A 22,920-nucleotide genomic window follows, 5' to 3' on the forward strand; every position below is an offset into this window, starting at 1 on the left:
AAAAGACAAATCATTGGATTTTATCTCCTCCATAGAAGTAAAATATGACCTATCATTACTTTTTTAACAAAAATCTTAACATGGTTAGGGATTTGCATCACATTTTTGAGCAATTTGAATTAAATAATAGTCAAACTAATTTTAAATTATCTATTTTAATATTATAAAATTATATAATTTTTTATAGGATATTTTAGTATTTTGGAATAAAAGCTTAAAGGGCATTCTGGACCTTAATAATAGTTCTGGATGCATTTGTAATTATTTTTCTTAATTCAATCAAAATTAAATTAAAATTAACTTTTAAAAACGATTAATTTGTTGTTTAGAGCTCCTAACTATATCCATACCTAGTTTTATATACAAAGACTCCTGATAGGTTTTACAAAAAATACTCACTCTCAATTCACACTAATTCATTTTATTGTAGCAACTCCACTGTGCGACCCACACAATTGCCATCATTCATCCCCATGTTTATCCTGTTAGCCTCTACTAAGAGTGGTAATTCGTGTTCGAGATCATAATCATGTCGTATCAATGTAAGGGTATTATTATAAACAGATAAATTCAAATTCGATTCATTTAATAATTGTGTTAAAAACCCTCGATATTAATCCAGCCTGTTTATTAAATGGGTAAATGTGTTAAACCATTTTTTTTAAATTTTTTATAAGTAGATGTGTTAATCCATTTAATGGTCTGGTTATCAAAATAACACATTTAATATTTAATCAAATAATAAAAAAATTCGTCACAATTAAGCCAAATATTCAAAATAAGAAAAATAATCATAAGACTCCGACTAGTTTTATATTAAAATGACTTAACTATTCATAATAATTGAGTTAAAAAATGTAACATATTACATGTCATATTCACAATTATAACACATGAAATTAAACGAATCATAAACAGATTGAACTCCTCAATCATAACTCGATACAATTAAATAAATGAATTAATCATGTTAATTCATTTTAAATCAATTCAAATCCATTTATGCCATATACAAACAAACAATAGTGTTTGTTTGTATTGTATTGTATCCTTTACTTACGCAAGTTTCAAACATGGGAAGCCAGGTGAGACATGAATGTGTGGCATCACAAAAGAGGGCCAAAAAAAAAAAAAAAAAAAAAAAAAAAGAAGGGTGTGGAATGATGATGTAATTATGTAAAAAATGAACGTGAGAAGGGTAAAAAACCAATAAAAAGAAGGAAGAAGATGTGAAAAAAAGGGATTTACATAATATACATATATACTATCAAGTACATACAAAAATGAACAGATTTTGCGTATTGAACAGAAATCGTCAATCCTCACTTTGACATAAAAAATAAAAAAAAATGTACTCTCGTTTATAAGTGTAGATTGGATCGTTCCTCAAATCCCAACAAAACCATTTCACACACAGCCCTCTGGTTTTTCTCTCAATCCCACCTTACAATTCAATCGTTTTCCCAACAAACCACCCATCTTTTTGTTCATCTCTGTAGCCTCTTCTTGCCCATATCAGCAAACCCTCATCGATCAAATTTCAGTCCACAAGACAGAAACTCAAAAAATCAGACGATTTTGATCAAACAGCGAAATGGGTATGTTGGTGTGAGGAATCAATTGGTTTTTTGCATTCTCGGAAAGTTGGGATTTTCATGGGAGATCTTCGAGAACTAAGCGTCGGCGTTTCGGAAGAGAGGCCGGTACCGTCGCCGTCCTCGTCGTTGATCCCAAACCCAAAGTCAATTGGGGCGGAACGGTGGGTCAGAGCAGAGGAAGCGACCCAGAAGATTATTTGTCATGTTCAGCCCACTTGCGTGTCCGAGGAAAGGAGGAGAGGAGTCATAGATTATGTTCAGAGGTTAATTAGAAATTATCTCAGATGCGAGGTAACAACCCAATTCAAACACACACACTTGAACACATACAATTTTCGTATCTGCGTTGCTTGTCAAAAGAAAATCATGTTTATATATATTTCTGTCTATTCTATTGAATTTGATAGTTATCTTTTGCAAGAGGTAGTTTTAAATTTGGAAGCTTTGCTTATAGGGTGAGTTTTCTTCATTAGTTGTTGTGCCATATAATTGAAGCATCACATAAATGCTTGGCTTGTTTTGAACATGGTAGTGTAGCAAACTGAGAAAATTGAGATTCTGTAGATTTGGTTACTTGATTTAGAGCAAGTGCTATGTTAAATTTTGAATAGGATGAAATTATCACTCCATTGGTGGACTTATTTGATGATTAGAGGATTTTTAAACCGTTTATAAAGGCAAGCCTGTTGCCGATATCATTGGATTTAGGGTAACACTATTTTTTGGAAAATAAAATGTAGTAAATGACCGGTGATGCAGGGGTGGAATGTTTTATGACATGGGAGAGTAGGTAGTGTGTCGTAACCCTCTTGAGGGTACGAATTATGGCACTATCTATTGGGACTCAAATGTTCAAGTGCCTCGATGATGAGGTCGAAGTATCACCCACGTGACCTTGCCACGAGACATTCAATATTTCATGGCCCGCTATTGGCCAAACCCCCTGGTGAAGTCGTATGGCTTCAAACCGTAACTATAGTCTCTGTGGTGCCTACGATGACATGGAAGTGGCTGTTAAAATGAGGTGAGGGAAAGGTCAAAGATTATCATATTCCCACAACCAAAGAAGGTGGGAGGCAACGGGGACATGTGGCAAGGTCGATCCAAACACACCTCAACCTGCTTCCAAGAGAGTCACAGTATTTTGATTTTTTAGATGACATGTACCGTGATGACACGGCAACCTCCAGAGTCACCACCTAAGGGACCACACCTCTGACGTGTGGAGCTTTCCCATGTTGCATGGAAAGCTTGTTACCTCGGCCACCTTTATGGCAAAAACTGCTTATGCTGGAGCCATAATGCTTCTTCTTACTCCGGTCTAATTGGACAGCCCAAAAGCACGTGGCACATCCTATTGGTTTGAAGTAAAGCTTGCAGGATGACTGGACCATATTATTATGCTGGCGTAACACCACCCATCTTCTGTTGACTATAAATAGATCCTCATTTTGTGCTTAATTTTCACAAGATCTAGACTTGAACTCACTCTTTACCTTTCGGGAAGGATTTCTCATCCTCAACTCACCTCCATAAACTTTATTTATTGCCTCAACAAGGCTTTGATCCGGAGGAGTTTTCAGTGACTAACACACTCTCTTTCTTTGGCTAACTAATTTCTGTTACAAACCTCATTGCTGCACTCTAGTGTTTTTCTTAGTATTTTTAATACTTATCTCTCCTAATTATCCTGAAGAACACAAAATTTGTTTTGACGAAACACTTGACATGTGAAATCTTATTTTTCCATAGCTAATGGTAAGGTAAGAGTTCATTTAAAAAAAATATATATTTGAGTCAATAATTTCTTCCCAGTGACCTGAGAGTCAATTGATTAACAAAACTGTGGATATGGGTACACTGTTTCTATGTGCTAATAGTTTTGCCTGTACCTATTTCGTCAAAATTACCCAACTGAGCTTTTCTGTTTTTCTTGATCAGCCTACCAAAGCTAATATGATATGGATTACCTGTGGCTGTTGGTCCTATTTTGCTTTGAGAAATATTAAATATTATGAGGACAAAAACACTGATTTAATCTCAGATGTTAATTCTGCACACAAGTATCTTGTTATGACCACTGTTCTATTGCCTGTCAATGAAGTCTGACGTGGTTATCTATGTGGAACGAGTCCCACCAGGCCCAGACAGGCACACGTGAGAGACTTTAGAAAAAGCCAAGTGCTCCGCACTGTCATGCTTGTGATTGAATTCTACCTGCCAAATTTGTCTCTAGAATTGGAAAAACTATAATTCCAGCATGATGTATCATTCATTAACAGAATGGTGTGACTTCCGGCATGCTTGGACACTGTAATATTTGATTTTGAAAGTGTGTGATGAATAGTTGGATATAATCTCAACTATGACATGGAGAAGTTGATTTGGACTTGTTATCAATTATCGATGACATTGAATTTTCTTTCTCAAAATTATGGAATACAGGTTGATGACAATAATTACTACATGTTTATTTGTTTTTCTGGGATTTTGATGAAATCTTTGAACCAAAAACTCGGTTTTTTTGCTTGTACTTAAGGAGTTGTAAATGCTGAATATAATTTTTTCTTACGTGAGATTTTAGCAAGTAAAATCAAAAGTTTTTATAGATGTGAAATATTTTGTTGAAGCTGATGCTGTGGTGGACCAACCAATGGTTAGGTGATTAATTTTGCAACATTTCTGATAACTTCTTGGTGTTTAGGTGATTTTTGTATATGGTAATTCTCTCTAGCTATTTTGCATTCCTCTTTTAGTACCTCATGGAATTACAATTCATTATATATTTTGCAATTTATACACCGATTTGAGCAGAACTGAAGGTCTTCTTTTGGTAGTTAAGATTATGTTTTAGTAATTTCTTACTTGAACTTTCTATAGGTCTTCCCATTTGGATCGGTACCTCTAAAAACTTATCTTCCTGATGGAGATATTGACTTGACTGCCTTTGGCGGTGCAAATGTTGAGGATGCTTTGGTGGACAGTGTGGTGTCTGTGCTTGAAGGAGAAGATCAAAATAGGGCTGCTGAGTTTATAGTAAAGGACATTCAACTTATTCGGGCTGAGGTTTTTAACTTTCACCACAGAGTTATTCTGAAGAGTTCTGCTTGATTTAGAACCTCTTTACTTAATTTATTTTTTCACTCATGCTCATTCATTTATTGATACCATTACCATTATGGCATGATTGTAATCAGTTATTAATTTATTATAAATTGGTCAATGTCGAAGGTACACAGAATACAGATTGACCATTTCAGTAAGGAGAATATAGCCCTAGATAAAATAGTTGAGTCCTGGCTTTAATTTAACCTTAAAATTTTGTGTACACGTCCTAAAATAATGGTATCTTAGCTGGTTTGATTAGCCAGTCGATACGGGTTTGTCAGGATCCAGCTCCCTTTCCTGTTTCAGGCAACTATTGGTTTGACTGGGTGAATTTATTAATCAAATTTTAGATACTAGTTGGACAAAGATTTATTCATTTTACTGAAAAATGGAAAAAAAAATGCCTTAAAACTAGTTGTGGTTGGCTACACCAAATATATATTTTTTTTGGCCTTACTATCCTATTTTGGTTTATATCATTCTTAATGTTGCTTGGTAGTAATTGCATTTGCATATTTTTAAACTTCTCAAAACACTGTTCTTCAGTCCAATACTGCATTAAAGTTATTAACTCAAATGAATTATTTCTTTTTGACAAGTATAGGATGGTTACGAAAGGCTCTGATTAGATAATGGTCCATGCGATGAACTACACCTAGAGGGAAGGGGGGTAGGGGTGCGTAGGTCTTATAGATTCGCTTTTTTGAATAAGTCTTATAGACTCGCTTCTTACACAATCTGCTTCTCCATGGACTTCTGATATCCACAACTAGTGACGTCCCATCAACTTGTTCTTTGCGAACCACCATGTTGATGCTCTGTTTGGTAGTTTCAATTCAGCTCCTTGTTTTTCATTCTCTAATCAGATATAGTATGATAATTTATGAAGAATCCTAAATTGATTCTCAAAAGCTTCCCTGCAAATCTCGATTGATTGACCATTCAATTGAGGTTTACTGTGTTGTTAAAACCCTCAATTTCCATTTTATCAAAAATACCAATTTTGATAAACAAGATTAAAACACAATTTTGAGTATTTTAAAGATCGTACCTATGTAATGATTGGTCTTTATGGTCTTAACTTATCTTAACATACTTATGTGATTGATCCTTCTGAGATTTCCGGCGTGTTTTCTTCTGAGCTCTTTCTATCTTCTGTGCTGTAGGTAACTGACTATACACTACAACCCAAGTTTTGAGTAGGAAATTGCCAACACATGACTTATAATCTTAATACTTTGATTTATTGTCTTGCTATTCCTTCGTCTTGCCATTAATTTATATCAACATCTGCATATAACGTGCTCACGTGGAAGATTACTGCTATACCTGTCGGTTCTTGCACCTGATACATATCATGGATGTTTTCTTGCATAGGCATTAATTAGTTTGAAAGTATTACAGATCTGAGGTAAAGCTCATCAAGCGCTTTCTAAATTTAAAATCGTTGCCCATGTGATCTGGGAGATTTTTTTTTTCACTATGGTGAAGAAGATGCAATCAACGACTGGTTCAGTAACAAATTTACACATCTTACTAGTCTGCCTTTGTCTTGGTGGCTTTTGGTCTTTAAGTCCCAAGTCTCAGGTCAAGTTTTTGGGATGCGTTCCCCTTTTAGAACGCTTTTTAATACATGTATTTTAATTCATCACATATACGTATATATATTTTAATTTTTTTCCTGGTCTGCTTTGATATTCTTGCAAAGCCGGCTAGGAATGTTGTTTGAGTCAGCGTCTTATATTTGACTGTTAGCTCCTAGTAGTTGAAACTAAAGGTTTGCTGAGTAAGACTACTAATACCTTGAGGTACAATTTTGTGGCTTCAGCATGAGACCTTATAAGGCACACCTTATGCCTTATCAGATAAGCTTGAGATGTGAACTATAAAATAAATATATATATTTCCCAAACAAGCCCCCAATTGTATAAAATTCCAATAAGAAATTTAAAGAATAAGAAGACTGGTCCACCTTTGTCCTAGTGGCTTTGGGTCGTAATTCCCAAATCCTAGGTCAAGGTTTCGAGACTTGTAGAAAGAGAAGAAAAAAAGAAAAGAATAAGAAGACAGAAAAAAAAAAGTTACTGCATACATACATCATCCATGAGTGCAAGAAAAATATATTTAAAAAAAAAAAAAAAAAAGAAAAGAAAGAAGAAAAGCAAAGAAGAAGAAAATGAAAAGAAAAAAATATGAGAGAACTTTGAAGGGGAAAAAATTAGGACTTGATTGAAGAAAGGGAATGCAATTTTTTATTTTAGTTTATTTTATTTTTATTTTTTATAACAGAATAAAAAAATAATTATAAAAAAAAAAATTGAAGAAGAAGAGTAAGAAGGAAAAGAAAGAAAGAATTAGAGAGATTTTTTAAAAAGAATAATTGTTTGGGGGGGCGTTCTGTAAATGTTTTTAAAATTATGTGCATAGATATATATATTTTTTAATGGGCCAGCATGGGCCCAGGGGGGGCACGTTCTCCCCTAGGTCCATGCTGCCTTCGTCCCTGATTGTGGACATTTGAGGGTATTTAAATTGTTATCATACGTGCTGTTTTCTACTTTATTGCATCCGTCTTTACCATATACTACGTAAAATTTAGAGTGAATGTATGAGTAAATAATTATTATTTACTTGTGCAGATTAGTCTTAGATCTAAATAGTTTGCTGATAAATTTCTCTTTGAACTGAGGAGTTGACATTGTCTTTGAGATTTTTCCCTTAGGTGTTTTAGATAATCCATGGCAATCTAGTGGCACGGTCCTTGATGTGAGCACTCAATTTTGGTCCTTAAGGATCGATGTGGCCTTCCAAAAATTTGTCTGAGTGTTGAGTGCCCAAATCTAGGTATTTGGTCAGTTCTTCAAGGATTGACCTTTGGCATTTTAGGTGATAGTAGGGTAGTTTTCTTAGTGTTCTGAATGTCCACATTAACTCAAAACTTGTTTTTTTTAATAGTTGCTACCAATTTTTGGCTCAGGGACTGGGAGGAGGGTATCATCTCTCTCTCAGTGACACACAAACACACACATCGCTGCTATTTCGAAAAATTCATGTCATTGTCATCTTGTTTTTGTGAGAATGAGCATGTTGAGGTAAATTGGGTTTAGTTTTAAGGTTTGCAGAGTGAATGCAATATTGAGTTGGTTGTTTTGGCTTGATTGGTGATTTCATATTGATCATTTGTTAATACTCCTGTTGAATTTTAATGATTTCATTTCTTATTCTGTTTCTGCTGTTACGCTGGGAAATAATTTTAAATAGTATATTCTTAATTATATCGTTTTCTCACGAGCCTAGTAGGCCAGGTGGTATCCAGTCTGAGTCAAGCTAAATGTGAAGTCCTCTTCTTGCCTAGAAAAAAAAAATATTGTCCGCTGTATGGCGTATATTTTATTTTATTTTTGAAATCATCTGCAATGCTATACCTGCTGACTTTTCTTTTTCTCTTTTTCCGTTCCTCCCCTTATAAATGAAGAAATAGTGATGGATTAAGCAATAGCATTACAGCACATTATCTATGACGTGTGCAAGGGATGATCACAAGGCCCTCATTCTCTCTTATTTGAGTTCCCTGAGAATTACGGACAGAAGGTTTAATTAATTGCAATAGGGATAGATGAGAGTGAGATTTTGAAGAAAAGAAAGTATGGTTTTAATAAGAGGATACAATTGGTGAATGTAATTAGTGGAAAGAGTCAATCCTAGGAAAGGAAACTTTATGATATTCCCCTTTGTGTCCCAAGAAAGAATGCACTTGGCATCTAGAATTCATTATCATTCTCAGGCAAGGCTTCGTTACGAATTCATTCCAAGCCTAATCATATATATACTATCTGTATTCAAAGTTCTTCCACCTGAAATGAAAACTTGTTCACAAGCTTTTTCTTCTTTCTCTTTGCTTTCCCCTCTAAATGTTACTAAATTGTTGTGATGGAAAATTTAGGTAGTGTTTCATTTCAAGCTTTGCTTGGCAATTTTTTTCCCAACCTCTGGAGGGAAGGCAAATTATTTCTTCTTTTTCACCTGGCCTGGTATTTAAGATATCCCGTCATACCAACGAGCCAGTGGCCTAGCAGTATCAGCCTCTTACTTCCCAAAGGGAGGTCAGGGGTTCAAGTCTCAGAAGAGACAAGTGTGTGAGTACCAACTAGGAAAAAAAGAAAGATATCCCATCATCTTTAATTATGGGCTGAGATTTCAATTTTAAGGGTTAGGATTTACTTTATTGGGGTTTAAGAATCTGTAAATGGGCTTGTAATATTATTTTTGGAGTAAGTGAATGTTGAATTGATAATTGCAGCCATAGTGATTTGTTTTGAGAGATTTTGATTGGTTTTCTTCTTCTAATTTTTTCTTTTCCATTTATTCTTCTTCTCTATCTTCTTATCTCTATTATCTAATTTCTCTTCAATGACACCGGTTTGCTGGCTTATTATTTAATTTAAATTTTAGAAACAGTGCTAAAACCTTGAACCTTCTCTACCCCGTTGTCAGTCATCCCTAATTTAATCCTCAGCAAACACTAACTTATTTTCATGGAACTGCTGGAATTCTGAAATGTCATGCATCGGTTTGGTTATAAGAACTAAAGGATCCTTGTTTATGTCCTTATTAATTGGTTGATATAATTACACTTTTTCCTTAGTTGTGACAAATGCTGAATTGAATTTTGAACTTTGTGCCTTGCTCATAAAGGCACAAAGAAGATCTTAATCTATTTGAGTGACAAGTTAAATTCAATGGATGACAAGTTGAAATTGATAGAGGCATCTATGGCTTCGTTGCCTTTTTACGAGCTGCTCTAAATGCTACAACAGCTATTGTCTTGGGAGAAAGCTAAGGGAACCTAGAAAATGTAGGCCTTGGTTCATCTTCTTTGGGCATTAATCATCAATAAGCTTTTGAACAAATTCCTTGGTGAGGAGCAGAAGTCAAATTTAAAGAAGATCTTAGATTGGTTGATTTGGGGGTGCTAAACTTGAAGTTAATTATTATTCTGGAGAGCAATTGGAAAGTATTTTCTGATTGGTTTCGTAGTTTAGAAATTTTTAGGTGCAATTGTTTGACATATTAAAGGCAACGTTTCTTTATGGAGACTAATTAAGAAATGATAGAAAGAGTTCCGGTGATAAAATACCAACACCTTATGTTGTCATTAGATTGTGGGATGACATGAAGACTGATACACTCTAGCTTCTTTGGAAAAACTAAGTAAGTTATGAAGCATAAATACTACGAGAAAGGGACATATTCATGCCATATTTAGGGCTATAAATGAACCAAGCTCTAGACGAACAGCGAGCTCAGCTCGCCAAGAGCTTGGTTCGTGTTCGTTTGTTAAATAAATAAACCAAGCTCAAACAAAATTTTCAAGCTCGATAAATAAAAGAGCCAAGCATAAACACTCCCTAATGGGCTCGTTTGCTTATGAACATGTTCGTGAACAAAGCTCGCTTAAAGGCTCATGAAAATGTGTTTTATATATATATATATATATATTATGAAAATATATCTTCAGCCCACATATTATGAAAATACATTTTAATCGCATACACTTATACGAAGCCTAATCCAAACCCAACCCAACCCAACCCAACCCAAAAGAATTTAGTTTTTTTAGAAAACAAACCCAATTAAGTGCTGCATATCATGACCCAAGTTCATCATACATATTTATACATCTATTCATCTAATGATTTTAACCCTAGCGTAAATTTATATCTTCACTTTCATTCTTGCATTTCCATAGCAGCAGCCAAACCGATAGCCATTGATCCCCATCTCCCCCCCCCCCGCTAAAAAAAAAAAAATCCTTTGTTTCCTTCATTTAATCTGATTATGGATTTCATTCAAACTAATTTTAGGGCTTTATTGTGGATGGAATTTGGGGCTTATTGTAGATGGTTCTTTTGTGCATCTCTCACCTATTAGTGGTGTCGGGGGAGAAATCCACACGGTCCGATACGATACCGTTTTCTTGCAAAGAAGAGAGTAGAAGATCGGAGAATCTTGACGACACCGGTGTGGTGCCTGCTAAGAGCTCTCCAACAATCAAGTCAGTCACCGGAGGTCTAAAAGAAAGGCAGGGATTTAATAATCGTTTTTTGTCATACCTTTATTGACTGGTAGGATCTCATTCTTATAGTCGCTCTCCCTCAGTTAATTTGCGGGATCAGAGGAGATCCGCTTGTGCGAGATCAGAGGAGATCCGTTTGTTGCCAGATTTGTCGGGGATATGATTTAACCCTTTTGACTTCCTCAAATTGTGCCAAGGTTATCCTTACCCTGTTGAACCACGCCATCTTTCATTATCCTTGATAAGAATGAAATATTATCATTCTTATCCAATGGAAATATCATTGTTCGAAAGTCGAAGAGGTTTGACAGTTGGTCAACACTTAGTTGCCTTTATCGTTAGGTCAAGGTAGGTTAGGTTTATTTTTCCCTATCAAGTGGCATGATGTGGTCCTTGTTAGGGTCGCTACACCGTATCAAGCTTGAAGAGTGTGCATTATAAGGCGAGGGCCAAGAGTTTTACATTTATAGAAACCACTACTACCTTTTACTATAAATATAGCTAGGGCGAGTAGGAATCGTCCCAAGGGATTGTGAGGATCGAACAAGGTCGTGGAATCGCTATTAGGGCTAGTAGGTCGAGTAATCAAACAATTGGTTGGTTGGTTGATTAGAAAGCAACTAGATTAAACTAAGTAATAACAAAAGAATGCAACTAAGAGTAAGTAAGAGAGAGAAAGATCTTGGGGTTTAGAGATCACCACCAAGCAATGCATTTCTATTCCATTGACAAGTGACTAATGAGGACAAATGGTGTGTTGCAATATTGGTGTGTGTGTGTGTTTGGTTGATTCAACAAGCAAGGATGACTAGTTAAGCATGTATTGTCTAAACATCATGTGAAATGCACAATATATCTAAGCAATGAAGCATATATTGTCTAAACAACATGTGAAAGACACAATAGATCAAAACAAGTCATTAATGCTTTCATTAAGCTCATAATCCAAATATAACACAAGGTTAGAGACATATGCTACTTGCATTCGAAAATTTGGATCATCAAACAACAAGCATGGATTGTCCTCCCATTTAACACTACACTACAACTACACTACATCTACACTATTAGCATGAAAATAAATTAGGGGAGAGGCACAATCCATCAAGGAATAAGTATGAACGATCAAGAGAATCACAAGAGCATTCCTTTAAGCACTATGTTTTGACAATCTCCAAATCTATAGCATCAATACACATAGACATGCATCAATAACACTAAATCTAGAGACAAGCACATGAACATCTATTCTAGCATACATAGATATATGGATAGAATGAAATGATCAATTGGAAGCATTAAACCACATAAATCATTGAATAAACAAGATCTATATATGTAAAAGTGTCAAAACATTAAGTACAACACTAATCCCTCAATAATACACAAGATTAAGATATAGAAAGCATGCTTGGGGCTAACTCTAGTCCCAAGAGGATGTCTAGCCACTCATGGTGATGTTGCTCCAACCCTCAAGGGCTAACTCCATAGAAGAAATTTGCTCCTTGGTTGATGAAGAGTCTCCAATGGTGTCTCTAGCCTCCTCCTCTAAGCTTGCTCTCCAAGAGATGATATGATAATGATATTCGCCCCTTTGTAAAAAGCAATCCTTATCCTTATACAAGTAGGTCAAAATGACACCCAAAATGAGCTGGGGTCGTGCACACAAATATTCCCTAATGATTGGATAAAGGACCAATATTCCCTAATGATTGGATAAAGGACAACTTTCAATGAGATGGAAATTTAACTTTTTCGCATTGGAGGAAGTTCGATCGATCGAACCTTGGACTTGGATCGATTGAACTGGCTGAGATCCATCGAACTTAGCCTGGATCTATCTTGAAGTGCTGAGATCGATCAGTGTTCGATCGATCGAACCTTGAAGTTGGATCGATCGAACTTTGCTGTTTCCCACCTTTGGCTTCATTTGCTTTCTTCTTTCTCCACTTTGTTCCTTTCTTTGTTTAATCCCAGAATTGCTTCAATTAAGCTCTTATTTGGCTGAGTTAGCTTATTTTCGGGATAAGTGCTTAAAAATGGAAATAATACGAAATCAATGTAAAACGGTAAAGTAAGATAGATAAAGGTACTAGAATGCCTAAGCTTAAGGGGTTTAAATACGCACCTTTCAGCGCTCATCATGACATCAACATTGTCCTCTTCCATGGATTTTCAACTTTGGTAAGTTGATTTCTAACCAAATTCATCAATTTTTTTTTGTCAATTTTAGAGTTGGATCTGGTTTTTATCATTGTCGACATTCTCTTGTGATTTAAAACGAATTGTTGGTTGCTTTTGCCAGATGCCTTTTGAGCTCTAACAAGAGAGAGAAAAATAAACGAACTGTCGAATCGAGCTCGAGCTTTGTCAAACATAGACAAGTCGAGCTCAAACGTGATTTTGTGGGCTTGATTTGAGCTCAAGCCGAGTTCCAACATCCTTGTTGCCTAAATGAGCTGAGCTCTAACACACCACTACTCGAATATGTCCCTTTCTCGTAGTATCAATGCTTCATAACTTGTAATTAGTCTATCGGTTTTCATGTCATCCCACAATCTAAAGTTGTTGGTATTATAGCCTTGCTAGTGGACATCATGTATCCGAGAAGTATCTGTATCTAATACGATTAGGGCTGTAAATGAGCCAAGTAGTGGTGTGTTTGAACTCGGCTCGGTCAGGCAGCAAGGGTGTTTGAGCTCGGCTTGAGCTTGAATCAAGCCCACAAAATCATATTCGTGCCGGCTTATCTATGTTTGAAAAAGCTCGAGCTCGGCTTGATAGTTCGTTTAATTTTTTTTCTCTCTCTAGTTAGAGCTCAAATGCATCGACTAAAAGCAACAACGATGAAAACTAGATCCAACTCTAAAGTGACAGGAATAGAGACAAAGAAATGATAAATTTGGTTAGAAATCAACTTTCTAGAGTTTGATAATCCATGGAGGACGCTAATGCCGACGCGACTTATAGTTGAGAGATGCACAAAACAACTATCAACAATAAACCCTAAGTCCATCAACAATAAAGCCGTAAAATCGGTTTGGAGGTGAGAGAGAGGGGATTTGAACGGAGAAAATGGCCGATCGGTTACCGTTGGGGTGACAGTGTTGCTGTTGCTACTATGGAAATGCAAGAATGGAAGTGACGATATAAACTTACACTAGGGTTAAAATCGTTAGATGAATATATCTATATATATGAATGATGGGCTTGGGTCATGATGGACTGCACTTAATTTGGTTTTGTTTTGTAAAAGAAACTAAATTATTTGGGTTGGGTTGGACTGGACTTCATATAAGTGTAAGAGATTAATATGTATTTTTATAATATGTGGGCCAAATATATATATGTATATATAATACATTTTCACGAGCATAAAATGAGCCTTTAAGCAAGCTTTGTTTACAAACGCGTTCATGGAAAAATGAACCAAGTAGGAAGGTGTTTGAGCTTGGTTCATTTATTGATAGAGCTTGAAAATTCTGTTTGAGCTTGGTTTGAACATGAACCGAGCTTGAGCTGTTCTGTTTCATACTCTTGGGTCAAACATAGATATGAGATTATGATCAAGCTAGATGTGACAGCATTTACTCTTTCGTTAATGGCCATAAGAAGTATACTCTTTTGTGATCAGACATACTTTGGAATTAAAGAAAAGTTCGTTACTAACTCAACAAACATCTCAATTTCACGGTCTTCTTGGACCTGCTTCCATTTTTTTTTTTTGATAAGTATTCTTGGACCTGCTTCCATATTGATGAATTTGATTATTTTCTTCTCAAGTGTAAGGGAAAAAAACAGTGTTGTGGTTCCATGACAATTAAGAAGCATTTTCAGTCTGAGAAGAAATGTCCATGGTAGTTTTTTAGTGAGAGGCTATTTTAATGTTGAGTCATATTTGTTGGGTTTTATTTATTTGTAGGTTTTACATTTTGGAGTAGAGTTTCTGTATAGTATTGTGGCATATTATTGGAGTGGGCACACATCATACTACTTTAACGAGTTACCTTTTATGTTGCTGTAGTGAGTTGCTTTTCACACCATGGTTACCGTAAACAAGTTTGGTTATTTGTATTTTTAAGGCTTCTTTTAATGATATATCAATGAAGGGTTGATATTAGTTTGATTAAAAGATTATGATTTACGAGTATTTGTAATAAGATTTTGAAGTCGTTTATAACCTTTTTGGAGTTAGTTCATACCGTATAGAGGACTGCAGCCATAGTGCTTTGTTTGAGGGATTGTTTTTCTTTTGATAGGTAAGTGGGATACGTTTAATTCAATCAAAAACAATTTTTTGTTTGAGAGATTTGATATCATTTTTTTTTTTTTTTTTTTTTCTTCCTCCTCCTATTTTGCCATTCATTTTTTTTTTTTTTTTCTTTTTTTTTTCCCCTTGTTTATCTGCTCATCTCAAATCTCTAATTTTGATAATAACACAACTTACCTAAAAAGCACAGATACTTCCCCAGGGTCACGTGGCTGTATCGGAATGGATATTACTGGAAAGTATGCGAAATTTCAATATATATATTTATACATGCACACATATTATTTTTTAATCTACGGCTGGAATACGACAGGATACTTCTGGGATATGGCTTGGAAAAATTTGTAAATACTTCTAGAAAAAGGAGTATGATTTAATATTAAAAAAATTCATAGTTTAAAAGGTAATAAAACATCTAGGACTTAAAAGCCCGTATTGGTACTGATTGACTCATCAATGCACAGAGAGATCCGGTGTCTATTAAGGGAGGATGATTCGATGACCGGCTTCTACTAACTAGATATGTATTATTTTGGGTCATTCATGTTCTAACTTCTTGGGTGAGGGTTCTCTTCCTGTGTCTTTGTGCCTAATCTAATTGCCTTATTTTTGAACATATTGTTGATAACATTTACATTCATATAATATAATGGAAAATTAATTAAAAAAATATTTATTTAATATAAAAATCTTATGGTGTTATTTTAGCGCCGTATCCTTGCCATACCTGTATCCAGTATTCTTGAGATCTGCCATATTGCCTTATATGTGTTGTATTTGTATCCTGTGTCCATATCCATGATTTGAAGCAACTTACTGTCTTCTTATTTGAACTGAACTTCGTCATTAAAACTTCCTTGAAACCCTAGTTGGCTTGTCAAAATCTCTATCCAATTTTCTACCATCTGCAAGCCTAACCATAACTGTACAGGAGAAGTGCTGGGATTTTGAAATGCCCGTTATCTGCACAGATTTATTTTCCTCACCATCTTTGCAACATTGACTGATTTAATCATTGCATAATAGATCAGACGATTGGCACTAAATGGAGATGCGTCTGGTACAGGCATCATCCAGTGCTTAGTTTGGTACATGAATCCTCCTTTCAGAATTAGATGGGTCCTAAATTTCCTTTCGAACACCCCCCTCCCTTTCTCATTTTTTGATCTTCTTTGAAGCGTAGAAACCTTGTTTATGTGTTTTCTTTCTATGGTATAACCAAGCTACCTGATTCTATTGATGCTATGCTGAATTTCTTATGTTTCGGTGTGTTCACAGAGTCTCAAACTGGTTCTTGGTGATTCCTCTTTAATATTGGATCTATAGACTTGAAGCGTTAAAAATATTGCATAATGTCTCAAAGTTTGAGACCTTACTATTGTATTCTTCGCCTTGAATTAGAGCAAGTTGTGATTTTTGGGATTCTGATGGTTGATTTTGAATCCAGTTTGTGATTTTACTTTCATTTGGTTATTTTCTATTCTACTGGGTTGATATCTATAAAATTTCATTACTTATTTACTTCATGTCTTTCTTTGATTTGCAAAGACCAAAAGGTTGTAGCAAAGGAAAGGTTTAGTGATGCGTACTAATGTTCGTAGGTGCTGGATTCTCTGATGGCAGGTTAAGCTTGTTAAATGCATCGTCCAGAATATTGTCGTAGATATCTCTTTCAATCAATTAGGAGGGCTCTGTACACTAAGCTTTCTTGAGAAGGTAGTAACTCTTAAATGTTTAATTTAAAGTGATGTCATTTATTGCTTGCCAAAAAAAAAAAAAAGATGTCAATTGTTAGAAAGTATATGCCTGAGTAGTTTAAATTCATTTTGAGTTCTTCTTGTGAAAGTTTAATGAGCCCGATTTGTTTGTTTGTGTCACATTTTGCATAATTATTGCTTTATTTATACGCTTCACTACTCAAGTAAACATGAATGCACAACATTGAGAATCATAAAGCCAAGTCATTGTTATATGGGGAATTAAATTGGCTGTTATGCTCTACCTTTCTTAACGGCGTTCAATTTGGATCTCTCTCTTGTATCTATAGTTAACACTTTGTTATAGTTATCATCTACAGGGATAGAACCAGGAATTTTTCATTGGTTGGGGTGTTTGAAGGGGTGCATAATTCACTTAGAAAATACTTGTTAAGCGTATAAACTATGAAGTATTCTACAATTATAGGTGTCTTTCTAATTGATTACATTGTAAGATTCTAAAATTAAAAATCGATTACATTGTAAGATTCTAAAATAATCTAAGCATTTCAAATCTCCTAGTGTTTTACGAGTATTTCGAATTGCAAATAATAAAATTCAAATCCTTTCAACAAAGTTTACATGATAGAAATTGAAAACCCGATAACTGTAATATGTATAATTTTAAATATGACTTAGTACACAAACTCTATAGGTCATAGTTGGTATTGTGGTAAAATGTAAGGCAAAGATGAATTAAGTATGCATAAGCAATAAATAGGGAAGTAGAGAGTAGTTTGCACACGCTGGTAAATCCAGTACGTTCTTCGCTTTTATTCTTTCCATTCAATATGCCATCTCCACTGGTAATACGTCCTCCAGGCCTTGCTCATCTGGAAACTCTGGCAAAGTCTCATCCCACTTGGATAGCAAAGTAATAAATAGGGCTGACATTAGGGAGCATTTGCTTTCTCGATATCAGTAATTAAGGATCTTTCCTCCTTCTGGTAGGTGCAAGCAATAAAAGGAATATCATTTCCATGATGTCATTCCAATTAGTAAAGGACTATTTTTTGCCTTAATTATATAACAAGTAATTTACAAGAATAATAAGTTACTATTAAGGAAAAAAATGGAGTTGTAAGGAGGGAAATAACAGTCACTGCTTTTATATAATGTAGTGCAGAAGTAATCTTGCTTCTAGAACTATCTAATAATTCAAGTTATTATAATACTACAAACGAAGTACGGGTACTTCTGTAAGAGAGTCTTATTAGTGGTGTCATATTTGTATCAGATCGCTACTCAAATCATGCCCCAAACATGTATTCACGTATTTCTGGTACGTAGATACTTCTGAGACTTTTGTTTGACATTTCCTTAATATTGTTGAGATGTGGCATCTTAAAGTATCATCGGAGTATACATTCTACAGAAAACATTGCAAAAGTTTCTAATTTATTGACCTTTTTAGATTGATGATATATATATGTGTCGATAGGTAAGAACTACACACACCCAGTAATACCCCAATATGGGTAGTTGAACCCTCAACCTCCCATGTGTGAGGAGGAAATACCACTAGGCAAGACTCTTGGTATAGAAGAAATTTTGAGGGTTTAATCATGTCGGACATAACCCTCAGTTTTCTATTGTATATTTTACTCTCAAGTTAGGCACTTAGAATATTTGATAGATTTATAACAAAGTGAATGTCTGTCTTTAGTTGTTATAAATTTTATTCTACTGTGTGCTTGCTGCAGATGCATCCTACCTTTTCTTTTTAGAACTTGTCACATCTGTACATTGTACCATGCATCATAATTTCTATTACAGTGTTGTAGTGTAAATGGTGTGTTGTTTACCTACACAAGTCCATTTTTTTATATTCATTGTGTAGGTGCTACAGATTAGGTTAGAATTCCATTAAAGAGTTGAAAATCCAGATATATATGGACTGAATATGTGTGTTTGCTTTTGGTAATTTTGAGTACGAACTGGATTTTTCATTTTTGGTGCGTTTAATACAGGTTGATCAGCTCATTGGCAAAGATCATCTCTTTAAACGCAGTATCATACTTACTAAGGCTTGGTGCTATTATGAAAGTCGTATTCTTGGTGCTCATCATGGCTTGATTTCGACATATGCTTTGGAGACTTTGGTTCTATATATCTTCAATCTCTTCCACTCAACCCTGAATGGTCCTTTAGCAGTGAGTGCTCATGGGAATCATTGCGGTATTCTATATGTATATTTGACATGAAATGAACTTATTGATTGTGCTATGGAATTTCAGGTTCTATATACATTTTTGGACTATTTTAGCAAGTTTGATTGGGACAACTACTGCATTTGCCTAACTGGTCCAGTCCGCGTATCTTCATTGCCAGCGGTTGTCGGTGAGCTACATCTTTTTAGCATTGGTACCATTGCATATGGTTCTTTGTGTCATGTAATTGGGATAATTTATTCTTTTTGTTCAATTTGCAGCTGAGACACCTGATAACGGTGGGAATGATCTGTTTCTCAGTAATGATTTTCTTAGGGATTGTGTGGACATGTTCTCAGTTCCTTCAAGGGGAGTTGACATAAACTCGCGAACATTTCCTCCAAAGCACCTCAACATAGTTGATCCTCTAAAAAAAAACAACAACCTAGGCCGCAGTGTCAGCAAAGGTAGAAGCCAAAATTCTTTTATAGGAAAAGACTGGCTAAGTTTCTATGGTAATCTTGAATCTTGTGTGTGCAAACTCTCATAGTGGATATTTTCAGGAGAATCTAAACTTTCTTTCGGACTTCCATGAAAAGTACCAAAACCCGTCTTTTAGGGATGGCAAAATAACTGGTTCCATCCGGCATCTGCCCTGTCTTGTCCTGTTTAAAATGATTCTGGAGACCTGTTGAACGGTTTTGGGCGCGTACAAGTTTTATATTGAAAACCTGCGTGGGTGTGCGGCAGGGACGGGGGGGAAGGTCACCCTGTTCGCCCACCCCAAATAATGCGAAAATATTATTTTGCCCTCATACCTTATGTTAGATACAAAATTATTGCTGGAAGAATGTTTTAATATTTATTTGGTTAATTTTGTACACTTGTGTAAAATTTGAAATAATTTTTATTTGGTTTATATTCCTAAGTATGGGTTTATTTTATTTTATTTTAAATTTGAGTTAAAAAATAAGGAGGAAAACAAAAAAAAAAAGAGTTGGGATTTAAACAGGGTGGTTGCGGGTGAGAGCGGGTTGGGTGAAAAACGGGTGCAGAACAGAGTGTAGGGAGTTGTTTTCTAAATAGTTTTGAGCGAGAAACACGCTCCGTTGCCATCACTACTGCATTTTATGCTGTATGCATTGTGCATTGATTGTTATTGGGAATTTTGTAAAAAGATGAGACATGTTGGGCATGGAGTTATCCTCAAGCACCAAACTATTAGATATTGACTCTACCACCTTTTTAAAAAGCCTTAATGATTATTTGCCTGTTCTGTACAGGAAACTTCTATCGAATACGAAGTGCTTTCACATATGGAGCTCGAAAACTTGGGCGAATCCTTTTGCTGCCAGATAATAAAATAACTGATGAACTTCATAAATTTTTCTCAAACACTTTGGATAGGCATGGAAGCGGACAGAGGCCTGATGTTCAAGATCCTGTACCAATGTCTGGTCACAATGGTTTTGGTCCTGCATTGTCATTTTCAGAAACTGAATCATGTCAAGAAGATAAGGCAATTCCTGAATTTAGACCCACTAATTCAATTGGTGTTACTGGAGATTTTAAGTTGGATACTGACTGGTCGTCCCAAAATGGAGGTAATAACAGTAAGGTATCAGGGATGGAGATCAAAATGACTAGAACCACAAGTGGCCAGGCAAATGGACAGCAAAAGGGCTCTAAGGAAGTGGTTCACTCGACCTCATTGTCGGAAGCTGAGGGTTCCGTACATGGAACTGCTGTTTTGGGATACCGTGTTTCTGGGGATGCAGAGGACCTCGCTACCTCCAGAATTAGGGGCCTTAACATTTCCAATGATTCACTTAAATCTGCCGCTCCAAGTGGTGAGGAGAGTATTTCTATGCTCGGAGCAGCACATCATGCACCTCACCTCTACTTCTCTGGCTCCAAAATGGGCAATGGAGAGATGAAATATGGAGATTCAGACCCAGAAGAGCTAGAATACTCTGATTCAACCGTAAACAAATTTTCTTCTGGCCTGCTGCAAGCACATGATGAAAGAACCGGCATTAGTGATGGTTGTGACCAGGACAAGAACCAGTTGGTTGGTAATCATGAGGTCTTGACTTCTGTTATACCAAAAGATATTTATTCAGTCTCGACTGTGGCTGCTTGTTTGGAAGATATACACCCTGGTTACCGATTCTCTGCAGGCACTGCTGGAGGCGATGAATATCTGAACTCCTTGTCAGATCTCACTGGGGATTATGAGAGTCACTTCAACAGTATGCAATATGGTCGTTGGTTGTACGAGTCCACCTTCAATTCGCCTACTTTACCCATGCCTTCACCAATGCCTTCACAGTTTCACGGCAAGAATTCATGGCATACGATCTGGAATTCATCACAGGTGAAGCGGAATGGGTTTTCCCACACAAATGCCAACGGTATTATCCCAAGACCAATGTTGTACCCCATGAATACACTGTTAATACCTGGTCCGGCCTTTGGCGTGGAAGAAATGCCAAAACCAAGAGGAACAGGGACCTATTTTCCGAACACGGTATACTCATCTTATTCATCTGGAAGCTTTGCACGTTCAAAATTTATGTTGAAAACACAATTATCATGTCATCCGGGTCACAGTTTTTGATCTTGGTGTCATGTGCAGCTCCTCTTCTTAGTTATATTTGTTCAGGAAGTGACCCTCATTATCTCAAAAGTGGTTTTGTGGTTAAATTTTTGCAGAACCGGCTTCCACACCATAAGCCTTCCACACCGAGGGGAAGGAATCAGGCACAAGTGAGGTCCCCTCGTAACAATGGCCGGGCAGTGACACCCATGGAGGCAAACTTGCTTGAGAGAAGCAACCATGAAGTGCCACAAGCACAGTTCCGTGTTGATCAAAGTGCCGGGAAGTCTGGGTCTTCTGAGATCCACCAGTCTGTTTCCCTTGGTGCAAAGGTGCATTCTAATGTCAATGGGCATATACCATTGTTAGCACCCTTGTCAGAAAGCACCAGGCAACCAAACCCTGCCTCTTCACTTGCTCAAGCTTCCAGTCAAAGCCTTTTGAGTCCAGGCACCCAAAGGCCGAAACCAGTATTGGTTATGAATCAGGATAGGTATGATAAAATCTATGAAAAATAATTCTGGTATTGTTGGACATATTCGGATTCTGTTTAAAATCTTTATCTGTTTTGGACTTGTAGGGTTACACTGCGGTCATCATACCATCTGAAAGATGAAGATGATTTCCCACCTTTGTCTGTCTGAATGTAGTGGAAACGGATGCTCTATTTATATGGTGACAGAAAGTATCAATAAGGTAGAACAGTGTATGCTAACAAACCAACCCAAGGAGCTTTTCTGCCTTAGTGGTTCCTTGCCATTGCTTGGAGGGTTTGGAGTTCGTTTATTTCGATCAAGAGGCGTAACTCAAAAAGGCTTTTTGTACATTCTACTAATTATTTTCCCCATCTCAAATCTTGGCATTTTGGGTTTACAGTTCACATTGAGTTGTTTATGTATAGATGTCATGGTTTTTGCCCAGGTTTGGTTTTCACAGTAGTACTTTAGTTTAGTTGTAAAACCAGAGGTACTGTTGCAGGTGTCAGATGTAGTAACTTGTGACTGCAGAATGTATGTTCTTGCTGTAGCTGGAATGGTAAATTGTCTGGCTATGTTGTTGCCCGTGAAGAAGTCATTCCTGTGCATTATTGTTATAATCTAGCATCCAACATGTCTCTTACCATCCATACATATACTGTATAATGTCTTCTTGTTAAATTGTGCATGTTTCATAGGATCAGTCGAAGCGACAGGTTGCGGAATTGCTATGGTAGTGGTTCTTAGGGTTGGGTGATTTTTCACCCGGCATTTCTTTTGTGAAGAGTAGTGGATGATGATTGCTTGCTTGAGATCAATCAGAATTAGGAGCTGAGAGATTAGGTGTTCCTTGGTGGTGAGAATGTAACATGCTGTACCAAGCAGG

At 36.1% G+C, this 22,920-nt stretch overlaps 1 protein-coding gene across 2 annotated transcripts; it reads left to right on the plus strand.

The window, feature by feature from the left end:
- Nucleotides 1–1,279: 1,279 nt before the first annotated feature.
- LOC132286427 (uncharacterized) lies at nucleotides 1,280–22,654 on the plus strand. 2 transcript variants are annotated; one of them, XM_059788756.1, is made up of 9 exons: nucleotides 1,280–1,889; nucleotides 4,479–4,664; nucleotides 16,676–16,768; nucleotides 18,780–18,962; nucleotides 19,047–19,149; nucleotides 19,241–19,426; nucleotides 20,243–21,489; nucleotides 21,675–22,051; nucleotides 22,139–22,654. In XM_059788756.1, exons 1-9 carry the CDS (start codon nucleotides 1,656–1,658, stop codon nucleotides 22,200–22,202), a joined length of 2,673 nt encoding a protein of 890 aa, XP_059644739.1. In that variant the 5' UTR covers nucleotides 1,280–1,655; the 3' UTR covers nucleotides 22,203–22,654. The 2 variants fall into 2 exon arrangements, with proteins under 2 accessions (XP_059644739.1, XP_059644740.1); XM_059788757.1 differs by lacking the exon at nucleotides 16,676–16,768.
- Nucleotides 22,655–22,920: the final 266 nt, after the last annotated feature.

Source organism: Cornus florida, unplaced genomic scaffold, assembly GCF_030987335.1.
Source record: "Cornus florida cultivar Cherokee Brave unplaced genomic scaffold, ASM3098733v1 CherokeeBrave_3.0.0_Hap2_Chr11, whole genome shotgun sequence".
In the NCBI taxonomy this organism is placed as follows: domain Eukaryota; kingdom Viridiplantae; phylum Streptophyta; class Magnoliopsida; order Cornales; family Cornaceae; genus Cornus; species Cornus florida.